The sequence below is a fragment of the Anser brachyrhynchus genome (genome assembly GCF_964034855.1).
Source record: "Anser brachyrhynchus genome assembly, chromosome: 4".
In the NCBI taxonomy this organism is placed as follows: Eukaryota; Metazoa; Chordata; class Aves; order Anseriformes; family Anatidae; genus Anser; species Anser brachyrhynchus.
The window spans coordinates 47,030,994-47,050,379 of NC_137698.1; the positions used below are offsets into that span (position 1 = coordinate 47,030,994).

The 19,386-nt window shown below is 41.8% G+C and overlaps 1 protein-coding gene across 10 annotated transcripts in view; it reads left to right on the top strand.

Annotated features, from left to right (window-relative positions):
- ARHGAP24 (Rho GTPase activating protein 24) overlaps nt 1-15,192 on the top strand; it is a 236,912-nt gene extending 221,720 nt beyond the window's left edge. For all 10 annotated transcript variants that reach the window (XM_080591963.1, XM_080591964.1, XM_080591962.1 and 7 more), the window contains 5 exons: nt 4,771-4,903; nt 8,662-8,735; nt 9,350-9,471; nt 12,256-13,324; nt 14,455-15,192. In XM_080591963.1, the coding sequence (XP_080448089.1) occupies nt 4,771-4,903; nt 8,662-8,735; nt 9,350-9,471; nt 12,256-13,324; nt 14,455-14,698 (1,642 nt within the window). In that variant the 3' untranslated portion in view covers nt 14,699-15,192. The remainder of the gene's footprint in view (nt 1-4,770; nt 4,904-8,661; nt 8,736-9,349; nt 9,472-12,255; nt 13,325-14,454) is intronic.
- Nucleotides 15,193-19,386: the final 4,194 nt, after the last annotated feature.

Consider the following 19,386-nt stretch of genomic DNA (forward strand, 5'->3'; position numbering starts at 1 on the left):
TACTGATATACAAACTGTTCGTACTGTTCTCCTTCATTTTATTACCAGAACTCCTGAATTTAATTAGAGCCTCACAGCTTGTTGTTTCCTACTGTTTGTTCTTTTCGCAAACTGTATATGTGTCATCGTGGTCCAGAGCTATTTTTGGTGTAGCATTTATCTTTTTGTAATGTGACCCTGCCCTATTTCCTCTCTGAAAGTTTATGAGGAGCTTGTTGGCTTTGTGTGCTGAAGCACTGACTCCAGCTCTCTGAACATGCTGTGTGCTTGTCCGAGAGTGAGGGTTATGCGGGGATTTCTGGTGACCTGCTGGGCTTCAGCAATTTTTGTTTATGGTGGAGAGGGTGAAAATCCCCAGGCAGTGTAATCCGTCTGACAACCACTTCCACAGTGTCTGTGGTATCACAAAGGCAAACGCTGTCAAAACAGCACTGCCATGAGGGATACCAATGGCAAAGTCTGGACGAATGGCGCTTCGAAGACGTGTGTCCTGATGACTACAGGGAGGCTGTGGTGCGTGTGCATTTGTAATGCCTTTGCATGGACAGTGCTGGGGTGGGGGATGCTCCATCGAAAGCATCAACAGTAAAGCAGTATTAACGTTTTAGTGGGTAAGTAATCTTTCTCAGCCTAACACAAGATGCTGAAATAGACTGTCTCTCAGCTTGCTGCTGCTTTTTGTGTTGCATTCCATTTTCAACTTTGTGCTTTGTCATTCCCATTTCAGGGTTGTAATCATTCATTCTCCACTTGGAAGAGTTTGCCTCAATTAATGAGGATTGTTCCAATTTAGAATAAGGAGGATTTTCTGCTGGAACTGACATTCTGTACTTCAAAACTTGTTAATAAATACTTTTAATCATGTTCATTATGAATGTATAATCATTAAACATTTTGATATTACGATGCCACACTGCAAAAGAAGTGTCAAGATAGGTATAATTATTAAGTGTCTGTAGCTGTAATGGTTCTAGGATGTAAGCAAGGCCAAGACTGAAGAGGGCAATACTGTCTTTTCTTAAACTGATCAGTTGTAGCTGGAAAAAGTCCCTGGGGAAAAGGCCCTGCACAGGCCCTGAAAAGATCCATGGAGTACCGATTACACAAATGCCCTGAAGGCAGGTATGTAAATACTGATGGCTGACTTAGACTGTGGATACAACATACAGTGCTGTAAACAGGAAATGGAAATAAGTGCTCCTGATCCTCAAGAGAGCTTGGAGTTGAAAACTCCTTTGAAACTCACAGCTGTCCTCTGTGACTGAAGTTGGCTTGAGGGTATTTGTGGGTTGAAACACCTAAAAACCAGATGGATTCAAGCTGTAGTCTGATGTTTTTAAGTTTACCTCTGCATTTTAAAACAGTGGGTGAAAAACTAATACTAGATTGAAAGGTCTAAACATACTGAAACTATATGAAATGCTCTTCTAGTTGCATTATTTGACATTTTTATATCAATATGTAACAATGAAAGAAGAAAGTTGCTTGCTTCTAACTACCACTTAAATAGAATTTAAAAAATCGAGCTCTTTTAAAAAGATTCACAGGCAGGATGTGTGTATACATATGTGTTTGTTTATACTGCCAACATATGCATGGTAATTTCTGCATAGATTAAATCCCAAGCAGTGCTTCAGTACAGTTCAGGGGAAAATCTAACTCAACCATCTTATTTTGTAATCGCACCATCCTGTGGCAGTCTGCGGTATTGCCTCAGCGTTCTGTCAGTACAAGGCCAGCATTAATTTAAAAGATTGCAAATATGTCCCCGTCTGCTAAACTGGGACTTGGGTTTCTTACCCCAGATCAGAAAGCACCTTGATGTAGACTCAGATACAGCATGTATTTCAGGACATTGGTTTGAGTATACAAGTCTTCCTATTATTTTTTTTTCTTCTCTCCTTGGCATCCTGCCTTTCCATTTCTCTCTCAGTTCCCCTGCAGGAGAGCCTAAGTTTTTAGTGCACAACTGAGCCCAGAGCATTACTCTGCCAGTACTGAATACTGAAATGTGAAAGTTCATAAACTGCACAGTGTTGGGCTGCTTTTCTTGTTGTTTCCCACCCCACCCCTTTTTTTCCCCCCCATCAGCTGTGCCCTCAAGGAGCAAGTATTTTACTTCACACTAAGGGACTGGTGTGGAAATTATACTTAGGTACTACCCAAAGCGTGGTTCTGGCAATAGAAAGAAGATGCTGTTGCTTCTTCTGGGAGACCTATGGATCAGTTTTTGATAGTTCTTTGGTAATTTTTCTTACTCTGTTTGAATCTTGTATTTTCAAAGGACCTCTGTAGTTTAATGCAAATAATCCCTGGAAAGATATGATTCAGCTCTTCAGCAAGGCCTGGGAAGTTACCCTGTTTGCTAAAGATAAATAATAAGAAGAATCTTGAGAAAGACCAAAAATGCAGAGCAATTGGAGTTCAATTCTTCGCAGATTCACAGCCTGTGTTCCCTTCCCTTTCATGCTGCAGTGTAGGGCACTGTATTAAAGCTGCCAGTTCTCATCTGCTCTCTGCAACTGCTGCTCTCCTTCACAGTCTGAATAGCAAATGTATTTCCCTCTGTACTTGCTTTTTGCTTTCCTGATACACCAACAAACCTATGAAACTCAAGAGCTCTATGGATGATCTGCATCTTGGGCAAGGATGAATAGTGACAACTGCTGGGACATGCATGCCATATGTGTGCTCTGAACACCAGGACTAAAAGCAACAAAAAGACATGTAAGCAAGTACCTCAGAGGAGAAAAGGATCTGTGTTTTAAGACTCCGAGCTGTGTGGTTGGTAATGAATTTTGCTTGTCAAGATGTCAAGAAGAGGTTTTTAGTTTGCATCTGGACTGGGGAAAGGTACAAGGCAAAGGATAAATGCCAAATCTGAGCTAGCATTTGAAATCTCATAAAATAGTTCAGCTATATCTAGTTTTGTGTATAATACTGTTTCTTACACGTTTGATATGCATCCAAGAAGGGCGAATAACACAGGATTCTCAGTTTAGATCCACGCCTGGCTAGGCCTGCAGTCCAGGGTTGCAACCTAGGAATTAGAATTTGCACCTTCTTTAAAAAATGCAGATTTGAGTTAATGCTTTATTTATAATTTTTCTGAAGAAAGCACTTTGATACACGTTTTGGAATTTTGGCTGGCAATTTTTCATGGTTGAAATAGCATTGTTTTCTGGGAATTTATTTCTTGCGGGTGGTGGTGGTAGTTAACATTTACATGTATACAGTGCTTATCACTGCTCTTCTTCTGTTTTGACTTAGATTGCACATACCATAGCATGTTAATCTAAGGTTGTTCCCATCATTGTTGTTAAGATTTAACTTAGTAAAAGCCATTCTAGTTTTAATAGAGATCATTCCCAAATAAGCTTTGCTAGAGGTATGTTAATCATTAAGTGCATCAGATACCAGTGGTTCCCTCTGTGAGACTGCAAATGTTAAAAAGTTCTAAGTATGGAGTCCTCAAAGAAAAAAAGAAAACATACAGTGATGTGCATCATAGAAATGTCTGTGCATTAGTTATTTCTTATGAATTAAAGCAGTGTAATTCAGTATCTGTTTTTCAAACTCTTCAGAAGTCAGAAGGAAGGGTATCAGCTTGCAGTACAACTTCTTACCTGAACCAGGGAAAGCATGTAGAACATTCCAGTAAGGAAGGATTTTAAGAAATGCCCGAGTAGTTAAGTTCAGAGGAGTTGGAAGTAACAAAAGAGAGATTTCTTCACACAAATTTGTATTTTTTTATCTATTTCTATACTTTTCTTTTCACAGAAGCACTCCTAAGTTACCCCGATGTTATCTTACATGCTATGGAAAGATTTAAGGAAGTTTTATTGCATACCTAACCTGTGGTTTTGTTCTTTGTCCTGTCTTCTTACTTTTAACACACCTGCTAATGAGCCTAGAATGCTATTAGATATATCCAAAAAGAACTTAAATTTCCATAAATGGAATTGCAACAAAGCATATGTTATATCAGCTCTTTGACCCTCAGCCCTAAAATGTTAGTTGTCGTTCTAGCATTCAGACATGTTCTGAATTCGAGCAACTTGCAGTGGTTTGTCTTATTCTGTATAGGATGGAGCTGAAATTCATTTCTCGAGGATTTACCATTGTGTGTACAGAGCATATCCATGTTTTCTGTTTCTCCTCTGGTACAGCTGAAAGGCAGAGTAGTCTTTTTGTGGGAGCCCACAGGAAGAAAACGCATGCCAGGAAAAGACCTGTAATTCAGATGAAGTTTGGACTGAACACATAGAATATATGGTCTTTAGAAGTTGCTTGCTTAATGGTCCTATCAAAGGAGGCAGTGATACAGTGGAACTGAGACATGCTGGGGATCTTTTGGGAGCTAGAGCCACCTCTGCTAGGAGAATAATTCCCACTGTGTAAATATAATGCCTGGCTGCTGCCTTGGGTCAGAATGAAGTGCGTCTTGCAGTTAAGCCAGACTTTGCATGATTGGTGTGAGATGCCTGTAAATGACAGCTGGGATCTCAACACCTATGTCTGCAAATTGGGCCCAATTTGTAATTATTTATAATAATACATTGACAGAGTTGATGGACTCTTGTTTGCAGGTACCCTTCTAAGTTCTTTATAGGACAATAAAACTAAAACCAGATCACAGATATGATCTATAAATATATATAATGCTGACAGTAAAATCTGGGATGACAATCAAAATGTTAAGCAGCTTTTGGCCTGTAATTTGCATTCCCCTGGTTCACACTGAGGACCTACTGTATTCCAACCCAACAGCAATACAGATGTGCACACGGTGGCATCGCTGCTGAAGCTGTACCTAAGGGAACTCCCAGAGCCAGTCATACCATACGCAAAATATGAAGATTTTCTTTCCTGTGCCAAAATGCTCAGCAAGGAGGAAGAAACGGTGAGTTTGCACTTTGAGTAGTATGATGAATTAAAAGGCTAGCGTGTTATAAGCTGTTACAATTTTGAGAAAGAGACAAGGTGCTGATTACCTATCCTAATTTAAGGTGTGCTTGAACTAATTGACACCATCTTTGTATGCAAGTTGTTGCTACCAATGTGTTTGGAAGTCTGAATTAAAACACAACATACCCTTTGCTGTGTTTATTCCATGTCACCAAAACCAGTTCAAATGAACATCACTGTGGTCAATAACTTCCAGCTTGCATGGAAGACACTTTGTTTTCTTTCAATGGATCATTATCCTGAACTGTAAGAGCTCGAGTTTTAGGAGCTGCTGTTCAACTCTTGCGAAAAAATGAGGGGTAAGCATTTTAGGATGACACATTTCTTCTAAGCATTTGAAGATGATACATTTTACTAACTTTTGCTTATAGACCAAAGGAATCTATTCATTGCCTATCATTGAATCAGAAGGCATCATAAAGATGTCTAAAGTAGGCCACCTTCCAAAATTTCTTTACATTTGCATAACATAGTATGTGATAGAATCCCTATTTTGTTCATCTATGTGCCCTGCAGTGGCATAGGGTACTGTATATTAGTCTGAAGAAGTACTAAATGAAATTAAGTGCTTGATTTTACATTGTTCTGTGTGTTTATCGGTATTCAAGTCAGCCAGACATTTTTTCTTCCAAGTAAATATAAATAGGCTCATTCTTTTGATTGCAGTCTTTTCCTCTAACTTTCTAAGGTTATTCTTTCTGATAAATTGCATTTTGACATTTCAAATACTGCTAGAACTGGACCCTTCCACAGAATCACAGAATCATCTAGGTTGGAAGAGACCTCCAAGATCACCAAGTCCAACCTCTGACCCAACACTAACAAGTCCTTCGCTAAACCATATCACTAAGCTCTACATCTAAATGTCTTTTAAAGACCTCCAGGGATGGAGACTCAACCACTTCCCTGGGCAGCCCATTCCAATGCCTAACAACCCTTTCGGTAAAGAAGTTCTTCCTAATATCCAACCTAAACATCCCCTGGCACAACTTTAGCCCATTCCCCCTCGTCCTGTCACCAGGCACGTGGGAGAACAGACCAACCCCCACCTCTCTACAGCCTCCTTTAAGGTAACTGTAGAGAGCGATGAGGTCGCCCCTGAGCCTCCTCTTCTCCAGGCTGAACAACCCCAGCTCCCTCAGCTGCTCCTCGTAAGACTTGTTCTCCAGACCCCTCACCAGCTTCGTTGCCCTTCTCTGGACTCGCTCGAGCACCTTGATGTTCTTCCTGTAGTGAGGGCCCAAAACTGAACACAGTACTCGAGGTGTGGCCTCACCAGAGCCGAGTACAGGGGGACAATCACCTCCCTAGACCTGCTGGCCATGCTGTTTCTTATGCAAGCCAGGATGCCGTTGGCCTTCTTGGCCACCTGAGCACACTGCTGGCTCATATTCAGCCGACTATCAACCAATACTCCCAGGTCCTTCTCAGCCAGGCAGCTTTCCAGCCACTCATCTCCCAGCCTGTAGCTCTGCTTGGGGTTGTTGCAGCCCAGGTGCAGGACCCGGCACTTGGCCTTGTTGAACCTCATACAGTTGGCCTCAGCCCATCGCTCCAACCTATCCAGATCCTCCTGCAGAGCCTTCCTGCCCTCGAGCAGATCGACACATGCACCTAACTTGGTGTCTGTCATTTGCAAACTTACTGAGGGTGCACTCGATCAGATCACTCATCCAGATCATTGATAAAGATACTGAAGAGAACTGGCCCTAGTACTGAGCCCTAGTAACTGGCCTCCAACTGGATTTAACTCCATTCACCACGATTCTTTGGGCCCAGCTATCCAGCCAGATTTTAACCCAACGAAGCGTACGCCAGTCCAAGCCATGAGCAGCCAGTTTCTTGAGGAGAATGCTGTGGGAAACAGTGTCAAAAGCCTTACTGAAGTCAAGGTAGACCACATCCACAGCCTGTTCCTCGTCCACTAAGCATGTCACTTTGTCACAGAAGGAGATCAGGTTTGTCAAGCAGGACCTGCCTTTCATAAACCCATGCTGACTGGGCCTGATTGCCTGGTTGCCCTGCATGTGCCGCGTGATGACACTCAAGATAATCTGCTCCATGAGGTTCCCCGGCACCGAAGTCAGACTGACAGGCCTACAGTTTTCCAGGTCCACTCTCCAGCCCTTCTTGTAGATGGGCGTCACATTTGCTAGCCGCCTGGGACCTCCCCCGATAGCCAGGACTGCCGATAAATGGTGGAAAGCGGCTTGGCCAACTCTTCCGCCAGATCTCTCAATACCCTCGGGTGGATCCCATCCGGCCCAATTAACTGAGAGGAGTATGAGTCCCTCCTTTCTGAGGGGCCCTCTCCTTTCTGAGCCTTCATTTAATGCCTGCCAAAAGCAGAGGTGGTAATTGCTCCCCTCTAATGGGATGGGGGGAAGAAAGGTCTTTGGAAACCATCTTCTCTGGTCCTGATCTCTTAAACCCTCTGAATGCAGGCTGGGTGCTTGGCTAGCCTTTACAGCTCAGGGTCAGCAGCTTGCAAAAGGTGGGAGCAGAAGTTTCAGCTGGTTTGATTTTACTTGCTCTTTGCACAAGTTATGGCAGGGGATCCTCAGAGCTTGGTTTAAGTTGCGGCTATCTGCTTTGCATCTGTTTTTTATGTCTTTAACTACTGATAGCTCCAACGTAAAGGCACCTGACAGTGCTGCAGTTTGCCACTGCATGTTTTATGCAGTGATATTCATTCTTATATTTTCATTCATTTGATACTAGTTTACTTGAGAGTGTATTTTTGTAGTTGGTTTGCAACTATGCTGTGAAGCATTTTCACAATTATATTTTGAAATCAAAAATCAAATCACAGTGGCCTTGTGGTGCTGGAGTTGGTACTGGCAGTGTGCAGTAATCAGCACTACAGAAAATGAGCCTTTTCAATCCTGTTTTTAGTGGCTTAGCAATCCAGCTGTAAAACTGACTAGGTTTTCAGTTCATCTTTCTCCATATAGAAGTTAAAAGAGTAGTCACTGTTAAAGGAAAGAGCTGTGCGTTTTTTCTTAGCCTACAAGTAGCAAACTCGTGCTGTTGTGGTCTGTCCATCTTGAATGGCATTTTGTTCATAACGTGCTGTAATTCAGACCCCATGGATGTTGGCAAAGCACCAAAACACCATACTGAACAAGAGTTTAAAGACGCTGGTTGGCAAGGACCATAGCCAGGGGCTGTTTCCACAGAGCACAGAAATTACTGTGTGCAGTTCTGCTCATCACATTCCCAAGGTGGGCACAAACTGGAATAGCTGTTTATTAGTCTGATTCTAGTATGGACCAGAACTAAGTTCATATATATATATATATATATAGTTTGTCATCTGAAAACACCAACTAATTCAAACCAGAACTGTTCCTCGAAGCCTCAGCCTTCTTATCATAAGGAGGAGGAATGGAGCTGCTGGTCAAAATAAGAAAGAGCGAAGGCAGAGGGCAAGATGGGATGAAACCAAGTCAGTTATATATGTATGCATTTTTATCCAGAGTTAATCCTTGTTAGCAGAATATAGCCTTCTCACCTCAAAATGAGTTCTACAAGCTGTTTCCAATGGTAACGTGTATAGCATTTGTCTTACTACTGCAGTTTCAGTGATGTGTTTATTGTCTTGTGATTGGAATTGCTGACATTTTCTCAGTCTCTGTAGCGAAATACTAAGAAAACTCTGCCTCCCCACTGTGTTTTAAACCGCATATATAGGGCCTGAAAGAATTGGTGAAGCAAGTAAAGAGCCTGCCAGCTGTCAATTATAATCTACTGAAATACATCTGTAGGTAAGTACTCCTGCAAGAATATAAGAAAGGCAGAAGTAAATATATACCGTCTGCTTCATAGGACCCTGGTTTTCCCATTTCTAGCTACAGTTACTGGCCTTAGCTCTGCACTCCTGAAGCATGGTGTCATTGAAAACTGCACACGTCTGGTAGAATAGTTGTATGGAAACATATCTTAAAAACAAGTCTTCAAGATTTGCAATTTGTGAACTTAAAGGAAGTTCCCAGCATTCAAAAAAAAACAAAAAAAAAAAAAAAAAGAAAGAAAAAAAAGAAAATTAGTATAAACAAACCATTATAAAAATTAATTAGTTGTTTGCATTTTGAAGATATTTTATGAGTCAAATAATTGATTGAATGAATATGCTGGAGAAAGTCACCATCTTCAAGAGAGTTATCTTAAAGTTAGTTCAGAGTGAGATTTATTTTTTTATTGATGTATAATTTTTTAAAAAAAATTAAGAAGCTGAGGAGAATAGCCTTGAGCTTTCGTGACATTCCATGAGGATATGGAACGGAATACTTCAACAGTGTTAAGAAACTTTCATACATTGTGATTGTTTTTCTTTCCTCCCTTTTTAAATGTTCCTCAAAGGCATTTTTCTTTCACACAGATTCCTTGATGAAGTCCAGTCTTATTCAGGTGTAAACAAAATGAGCGTGCAGAATCTGGCTACTGTTTTTGGCCCCAACATCCTTCGCCCTAAAGTGGAAGATCCTTTGACTATCATGGAGGGTGAGTTGACTGTAAATAACCCAAGGTAGAAAGAAGGGATATCTTTAGATTTACAAACAGTACATACCAGTCTGTGCTGTATGAACAGTAAATTCTATATATTTGTCTCTACAGATACAGTGTTCTTCAATGTGAAGGAACTGCTGGGTTAAATCTTGCAAGATACTGTAAAAGTGACTGACATTTACAGCATTGCAAACAGATTTTGCATTAAATTCTGCTGCCTTGGCAACTTAATTAAAAATGTACTTTTCCTCTAAACACTTGCTGCAGATACGGCATGTTCTTATTCAGCACATGTAGTAGAGGTGCAGTTAATATTTCACCTGCAGTTTTTAAGGATAAAGTTGGTGCAAGTTCATACTGCAGTGACCCATGTAGAAACCCCCAGAAGGCAGAGAAGTATTGCACGCCTTCTTACACAACAGTGATCAAATGGCTGCATTCTGTTATTTACAGCAGTGTCTAGCTGTAACGTTTTGCTGTCATTAGAACTAATATCACTGTCACAGTAAGATTTTTTTTAAACCTTATGGTTTTCATTCTCCATAAATTACATGGTGCCTTTTCTCCCTCCAACCACTAGTTTCTTAGTATTTATAATCTGCTTAACTTCTCAGAAATTAGGGCTGTACACTGACCTTGCACTGACAGTTTTACCAAAATTCAAAAAGGTAGTTTGTGATTGGTTTATTTGTGAGTGTGTGGATTTATTTTTTTCTTTGAATTTGAAGATTTTCCTCTTTCCAGATGTAATAATTCCCCATAGACTTTGTTTATTTACTTCTTTTATTTTTCTTTCTTTCTTCTGGGATCCTGTATTTCCTCCTCCTTCCATTTGTCAACACAACAACTGTGTTGCTGAAGACAGAAACATGGTGTTTCCAAATCATGTAACAAAAGTGGTGAATACCCAGGGCAGCTGAACAGTATTCTGAACAGTAGCTTAAACAAGCCAGAAAGCTTTCTAATTTGGAAAGGGTTTTTAGTTGCCATCTGCACTGTCATGTCTGGGTTCTCATTGTCACAGGGAATGGTTTGATCATGCAATTGACTCAAAAGGCTTTGCAAGGGCAGGTGTCCAATTTACATGCACATTTGCTGTGACTGTGCATGAGTATCATCAATCTTTGCAGCTCCAAGTACCCTTAAAATTGCGTTTGTGGCTTACCCTTCATTTCTGTAGATACTTCTCTCAAATCCATCATGACCATCAGACATTGGGGTGCAGAGATAAGCTTCACAGTGTCCTTGAAGCCCTAGTTTAGGCATCTTACATCATCTCCCCATGGGAGATGGGAAATCCCATTGGGATAGGAAAAGGAGTTAGCTACTCATTTAATAATTGGGAAAAAAAAAGGTATCTTCTGGTTCTGTATTTTTTCAGAACTGGCTGCTGAGACGAGTTTTTTGTTTAAGTTTGAGCAAGAAAGATGTTTTAAGTGGGTGGAAACAAAATACTGTTTTTGCAATGACTGAAGAAATTTCTCCGTCCTGCTTCTCAACAGCCTAAAATGGTGGTGGCTGCTGTAGAAGATGGCATGGTTACTATACTCACTGAAGGGAAATACATTTTTTTTTTTTTTACTCATGAGAAACAGCTTTACTTAAACAGATTTATGACTTCTCCTTAGTTAAATGTACAGGAACTTTTAAGAGAGACTGCACAGTGAACAGTGCAGCTGTGTTCTGAAGGAATACAGCTACACCTGCCAGGGGAATTACTAAGTGAATTTTCCTGCTGCATGATTCCTTTAATGCATGATTTTGCCTTAGCAAACAAACACACAAAAACACTAAAAAACTGTTTTCAAGTACCTGCCTGATTTGTCTCTTAGTAGTTTTATTTTAAAAGGCTAGGTTATAAAGATATTCCAAGTATTCCAAAGCAGTTGATATTACACAGTGGGAAAAACGACTGATTAAAAGAGCACGGCCTACCTCTGAAAGCTCTGCAGGAGTTTAAAAATGGGATGGTTCTGACTACCTTGACCTTGTTCCTGAAAGATTCTTAATAGTCCTTAACGAGGTTCAGTTTAAAGAAATAACAGTTGCACATCTTTATTATCCCAAGTCCAGTTATAAATGGTAGCATGTAAACTGCAGTGCAGCCAAGTGGTGTGCACAGCAAGGGGTTATTGGAGATGCAGTCATTTATTAAAGCAAGTAGCAAGCTGTGGTTCTATATAAGTTCCTTACTATGCCATAACGTGACAGTCTCCTGCTTGCATCTAGTCTCACTGCGTACTGGTTAAAGGCATTCACATGAAATAAACTCCATCACATTATTGCGGTTTTGCTCCAGAAGACTGAATCTTCTGTGTTGCAGCAATGTGAATCCCACGCCTGCCGCCTTTCTGTTAATCTACTACATGAAAGTGCTTGGCCAAAATGGGACTTTGGTTTTAAGCGATTTCCACATTGAAACACATCACTTATAATGGCATTATTCTTTACTACTCATTATCTCCTTCTGTGGTTTTCTTGGGATGCAATAACTGGCACAGTAATAGCTCCTTTGCAAAAATTGTGGTTGTTTCGGGGTCTGTGAGGTGTGCTGGCTTGTTTTGATGGAAAGAAGAGGTGGTGCTCATCTGGCCTGCTGGCCAGATGAATTTCAGGCATGTTGTATAGATTCAGAGTGTCATACAGATGGACATACTAAGTAAATGTTTGTGTAAATTGATTTTTTGCTAAGTATTTGTGGAATTTGACCCATAAACTGCATTCATGCTCTAAATAAAACAGGTCATTAATAACCACGTGCTTGGTGCCTTCTTTCAGGTACGGTAGTAGTCCAGCAGCTGATGTCAGTGATGATAAGCAAGCATGAAGAGCTGTTTCCCAAGGACGCAGACCCTGAGATGGGACCTGAGGTGTGCAACAATAACAATGAAATGCCAAAGAAAGCAATCATGGGGCAGCTGCAGAACAAAGAGAATAACAACACCAAGGAGACAGCAGTGAGGCGCTGCTCCTGGGATAAACCTGAGTCTCCCCAAAGGGGAAGCGTGGACAATGAATCTCCGACTGCTCAGCCAGGCAGCAAGACAAATAGCCCCAGGAACAGCATCCAGAAATTAGATGTCACCAGAAGCCCACCGCTCATGGTGAAAAAAAATCCCGCTTTTAATAAAGGCAGTGGCATAGTCACCAACGGGTCATTCAGCAGCTCTGTGGAGGGCCAGGAGAAGAGCCAGACCTTACCCAACTGCACCCTGCAGAGCAGGAGAACGTCATCCCTGAAAGGAGCGGTGACTAAGATGGGCACACAGAGCATGCAGAACGGCGGTGTGCGGATGGGTGTTTCTAGCACTGACGGGCTCACCACCACCCTCAGCAACCGGGCCGCGGGCTGGGCACCCAATGGCTATGTCACGCTGAGGGACAACAAGCAAAAGGATTCAGTCAGTGAGTCGGGTCAGCACAACAGGCTCTCCACCTATGACAACGTCCACCAGCAGTTCTCTATGGTGAACTCTGACGACAAACAGAGCGTGGACAGTGCTACCTGGTCAACGTCGTCTTGTGAAATATCCCTCCCCGAGCACTCCACCTCCTGTCGTTCATCCACCACCACCTGCCCAGAGCAGGACTTCTTTGCGGGTAACTTTGAAGACTCTGTGCTGGATGGACCACCAAATGAAGACCTCTCCAACCCAGGTGACTATGAGAACAAAAGTGACCGAAGGAGCGTGGGGGGCCACAGCAGCCGGGCCACCAGCAGCAGTGACAACAGCGAAACATTTGTGGCCAACAGTACTAACAATCACAGTGCTCTCCACAGCCTGGTGTCCAGCTTGAAGCAAGAGATGGCCAAGCAAAAACTAGAGTATGAGACAAGGTTAAAGAGGTAAGATGGTTTGGCTCTGCCATCTGATCGGCTCTTGCAGAGAAAAGAGGTGCCCTCTCTTACGGGTTGCTAAAAACCTGCACTAGCTGCAATCACTGCATGCTCTGCACTGAGTTTGCTGGCATATGGAATTGCTTTTCTGGTATCATGATCCAATTGGGTTTGTTTCAGAGCAACTGTTTGCCTCTGTTGCAAAACACTACGCTGCACCAGAAATAAAGCTGGAACCTTAGGAGTTTGTGTGGAATCTGACTGACAAAATCAGTAGGCTCTTGCAATGATTTCATTACTCAGTGTCTGTCCTCCAGAGACCGAGGTGCAAGTGAGGTGCATCACCTTTCAGTGAAATCAGTCTTGCATTACTCCACGTGTAAGTTTTGGGACTGGGAGACTGTTCTAAACTCTCTCCAGAGTCCCTGTCCCTAGTCAGACAGTGCTACATCTGGGAGTTACCTCTGCTCACAGTCCCATTTCTGCACTGCTGCTTTGCCTGAGTCTTTCCTTCAAAGCTCAGGCCTGTTAGAGAAGACATGGGGGAGCCATGTCTTTGTGTACAGGCAGTGCACAGTCTTCTCAAACACAAGGTCGCTAGGGTAGATATAGTGATAAATAGATCAAAAGTAGGGTAACTTTTTAGGACAACAAACAAGCCAGGTTGATTGCAGGGTTTTTTGTTTGGTTTTTGAATTGTCAATCTGTATTCGTAAATACCGATACAGTAGATAAATCAACTGACAAACCTGAGTTGCAAAATAAAGGCATTCGGGGAGTTACTCTGACCTTTTACATTAAATTAGTGCAACTACAGTGGAAGCTGGGAGTCAACACTTCCAGAAGTAAAAGGCTTACTTAAGCTATTTGCTGGAGAATTACATGAAGCTGTTTGCCACTGTGCACTGTAACCAGTGGCTGCCATCATGCATTTTCTAAACGAGCTATGGAGGAGAGAGTGCCATATGGGAAGGGATCATTGATGAAGACATAGTTTGTAGATACACCTCTTGGAAATTCAATATAAGCTTTGTAATTGAAAAGGCAAATGCATGAGTTTGTGGTGGTGTGCATTTCTGCACAAGTGAATGGAAGGAGTGCTGTTCAGGAGCTGTTTGCTTTTATTTCGGTTTCTGCAGCTTGGAGCAGAGAAATCTCACCTTGGAGACTGAATTGATGGCCCTACACGAAGAGCTGGATCAAGAGCGGAAGAAGTTCACAATGGTAGAAATCAAAATGCGTAATGCAGAACGGGCCAAAGAAGATGCAGAGAAGAGGAATGACATGCTGCAGAAGGAAATGGAGCAGTTTTTCTCCACTTTTGGAGAACTTACAGTAGAGCCTCGCAGACCAGAAAGAGGCAACACCATCTGGATCCAGTGAGCATTGGAGGCTTGGACTGTGGGACCTCAGGGAAGGGCTTGGGGGTATTACACTGCATCAGGTGGCTGGTCACCTGTCTGAGGCTAGTACTCGACATAATGTTATAAATCCTTGAAGGAGGAAATCATAGACATTAACCATTCATATCTACAGCGTGTACTTATCAAGTTATGCTCTTTGAATGCTTCATAAGACTACTGTCAAGTGTTACAACTGGATATGTGTATATAAATTTAAAAAAAAGAATCACCTTAGAGAGCAAGAGATGTATCTCAAGAAATATTTTAATGCAAGTCTTGTATTTAAACTGGTAAATTGAAATGTTGTTGCAATCAAGCTTTATATCAAGGCTTTTCTCCCTTGTACTTAACATAATAAGCTATTTTTGGCATTGTGTTACCATCAGCTTATTTTGTATATCAAATGTTGTTTTTTTGTTTTGTTTTGTTCCCCCCTCTAGCTGGGGAGTGAAGATAAACAGATACGTTAAGGTATGTGTGCCGATGGTTAACCCTTTGCGTCGTTTTTAAAAAAGACAGCAGGATGAGAAACAGCAGTATGCTGTGGGTAACAAATGTACTGATCTAACAGAATTTCCACCTGGCTAGAAATTACCAGAGCACCCATATTGAACACCCTGTAAGGATGTCAGGCCACTGAAATCAGACAGTTAGTGTTGAAAGGTGCTTGTATGGGAGGAAGTGTGGGTAGTGAAGTGTAAGAAGTTGAAAGAGGGGAAAAGGGAATGTAAGGGGAAGTTGGTTGAAGATATGGCTAGCGCTTTTTGGGGTACCCTAACACAGCCCTGCGCCTGATCACTGCAGCTCAGAGCAGGAATGTAAACCATTTGCTCTGACCACATTTACATCTGTCTTACCTCAGCATCCTGGGTGAAAGGAGCCTTTCCTGTAATGCTTGCAAACAGACAGATGGAGTGGGTGAACGGGACATTTGGACAGCCTTAGTAATGTGATGGATGCTGAACAAAACACAAAACCACACAACTGATGAGCAGAATAGAAATTACCAGGGCTTGTATCAGAAGCAGCAAATAAGGAAGAAAACACACGGACTTTAACCACCCGTATTTACAGTGCGCTTTAGCAACTTTCACTGTTGGAGATGCATTACAACTGTGAAAGCAGCCAGGCTCATAGCGTCACCAAGGAAACACCCAGAGGGAACGGTGTGGAGCCTAACAGCATGCAGACTGCCAATGAAAAAATCCAAAGTTGTGCTGTAAATGAATAACCTTTTTGGCATCTTTACATAGAGTAAGTATGACCGGTATTTTCTATACCATGCTAAAGATTTTTTTTTGTTTCTTAACTTTGTGTTTACGGCTGCGAGTTTTATTTTTAGAGGGTTGTTGAAACATTTTGGCTTCCCTCTAGTGTCACTGAAATGTATTACAGTTATTTTCAAACTCCAGTTGAGAAAGAACTCTAAATGTAGCCTCAAAGAGGCTACAATGTCCATGGTTGTACCATGGACATTAGACAAATATTAATTAGACGTGGGAAGCAAATATGAGGTCCACGTTTCAGAGAAATAACAACTGGGAGTGGAGCATTCCACTTGGCGCTTGCGGATGCATTGTTTGTGTTATCTGAGGTTCAGAGGCTCCAGTCAGGGTGCCTGTTGTGCTAATTACTGTAAACAAGTCTAGTGCACATCCAGTCTGTATGCAAATGAGAACAACTCAGGGAGAGACCAAGGTAAGAGGAAGTAGAATGTTTTGCATTGGCTAGCAGCAATCATGAAAAGTCCATGCAATGGTAAGAGAAGGAAACATTACCACGTTAACTATGTCTGTGTTACCAAAGCCTTGGTATCATATGCAGTAAGCCTCAAAGTCAATTCAGAATTTATGTAGAATCTGAAATCTGTTGGCATGACAGCAAAGTCTCTGAGATGTGTATTTTTGTAATTGGAATTCCTATTTTCAGACTAGAGGTATATCTTAGCCCGTGCAGCAGTATGTAAGGTGCAGAAAGTCCTGCTTCCTCAGTCACAGTAAACTAAATTTTTCCTTTTCATTTCCTCTAGCACTCTCTCTGCTGTTCAAGCTCTCATGCTCTCCTGTATTTTAAACACAACTGCATTGACTAGTTGAAGGACCTGCATAAACAATGACCTAGAGCTCCGCCACACAGGCAAGGCAGAAGGTGGCCCCTGAGACAGTGGGAAAGGTGCTGCTCTGAGGTTACCAGCTGCTAGGATGGCTAAAGTGACAGCTCCTCGATAAAATTGCATTTTGTGTTCACAGCTGCCTCCAGTGCCTTGGGCTATACAATATATATGGAAGAAGGGCAGGTGTTCAAGGTGCATGTACTCTCTCTGTTCAATTTGGATTATCTTCGGTTTTCACAGGAAAAAACCTGGAAGCTTCCAGTGATCTCATCGTCTGCATTCTTTCCTTATATGTTTGAACAGGTTTATTCTTACGCTTTGGTTTCTGAATCCAGATTGTTGCTTTCTGAAGCTTAGTTCCTGGTCTACCACAAACTTTAAAAATGCATTTCAGAGTGTTTTTTGCTTATCTTCAGGTCTTTTCACTCAAGATGCCCAAGATGGTTTATAAGACAAACTATTTCAGTGAAAATCTTCATTTTTGGTGTATATAGAGATATAGAGCCTGCTCATTTTTGTATAATTTTTTTTGAGATTGCTATTAAACACACTTCATTCAGACTGGCTGATGATAACCTCAGTGATTTCTTTAGGGCATAATCCTTGAGAATTTTTTTGTTTTGCAGGTACTGTAGACAAGTGGTTCCCCATGTGAATTTTGTGTAGGGGTGAGGATGGAGTAGGCCTGGCTCTTTCTGACCAATGGCAGGCTAAGAAGTCAGTGAATATCTGTTTTTTTTTGGTTTTTTTTTTTTTTTTTTTCTTTCTCCTATGGCTGCATCACAAGGATATTGATCTACTTTGAAATTAGGACTTAGTCTTGGAAGAAAATAGAAACCATTAGTAGCCGTTATGGTCACACATAACTAGCTAGCATTTTCAGTCACCTGGATGCAGAAGTAATTTTCCATAGCCAGGATGTCCTCTGGAAGGTCTTTGTTGTTCTGGGAGCACCTCAGCCTTCTGTTTAGCCATGCTCCTTTTGGTGCCCATACCTTGACGGGTGTAAAACCGTTCCAGGTGCTGCTGTGATCTTCCAACCACCTGTTCTTGTACCCTACTTCTTAGTACTCTCTTCACTCAGCTCATACTATGGTGATCTGCTTCCAGGAGCTGAACCTGGACAGAGCTATTCTTTGGCTTAGCCTTCTCTTGTTTGAGGTCTCTGTACTGGCTCAGTACAGTATCAGTCAAGTTCACTGTGTAGCTATGCCATTTGGACTCAACTTCAACTGTGCTGGACCACACAGTTTCAAATATCTTTGAATGATTTTTTGGAAGCTGCTGTTAGGCAGGATTTGTTAATGTCTAGGTTCGTAGCTTGTCTTCACCTTAGGAAAGATATTCCAGTACTTGTAGTTCAGTTCCTCAAGGATCTTAGCTCCCAGTTGTATGGCTGAGTGCCGTTTTCCCAAATTTCTTGCTTTGCAATCCAGGACAACAGTGACCAGAGAACAAAACCTGCTCCTTCTCATGTAGTAGGGTTGGAAAGGGGCAGGAGTTATTGACAAAACTAAGGTCAAAGCAACCTGAGCCCAAACATTCTGAAAATAACTATCAAGATTCTGTGCAGAGTATTTGTTGATCAGGACCTATCTTATGAAAGCAGTTTTTCCAGTAAGCTTAGTGTCAAGGTATTAAGTGAAAGTAAGGCTGTAGCTGAGATAACCATTTTTTCATCAGTCTCTGTAGCAGCACGAGTAAGGCCAAGCTGGCCATGTTACCTACCGTGAGAGGACACTGAGAGATTTTCAGCTACCAATTATGAGAAGGTTTAAAAATAAATTTGCTTTCCCCTCTGTCTCATGGGAATTTCTGTGAACTCCCCAAACAAAAAATGTGTTCTGGGAGTTCACCAGAAAGCTCCAAGCTGGGAGCAGCACTTAAAAGCTCTGCCGTCTAGCCCAGCGTCACTTTACCTTGTGCACAGTGCACAAGAGACAATACTCTTACAATCCATCAGTATAGACAGCAGACAGAATCTTCCCAGGAGCTATCAACCTGCTCCAATCACAGGCTATGATCACATCACATTACGTTACATTCATGAGTTCAGGGCAGCACGTGTGTAAGAAAAGCAGGCTACCAGGATGCTACAGCCGATGGACACAGCAAGGGATGGAGCCTTGCTTGGTGCTGTTAATCCCATCTCCAGCCACATCACCAGAAAACAGTGATGGGGGATGTGGCCCTATGTGTGTCTGCAGAATAGACTGGATTGGTGGCAGACACTCACTGTACCTTGTAAATGCTAGATTCTGTTGTTTTGCTCAGAAAGTCTTCTGTCTTCCCTTCTCTAAGAATCCACATTTGGAGCGTGCTCTGGTGTAGCAGAATAATTAAGCCTATTCTTCTTATTTGCTAAATGTTTTTTTGAGCATCTTACAGAGCAAGTCTTGCAAATATTAAAATTAATAAATAAAAGATGTTATGTTAAGTGATATACAAAACTGGCATTTTAGGCTTTCTTAAGAATGAAGAGGAAAGGAGCTTGGTAAGATTACTGCTCTTAGGATAAGCAAGGCGTACTTTCTCCAGTAGTCAAAATGAGGGTC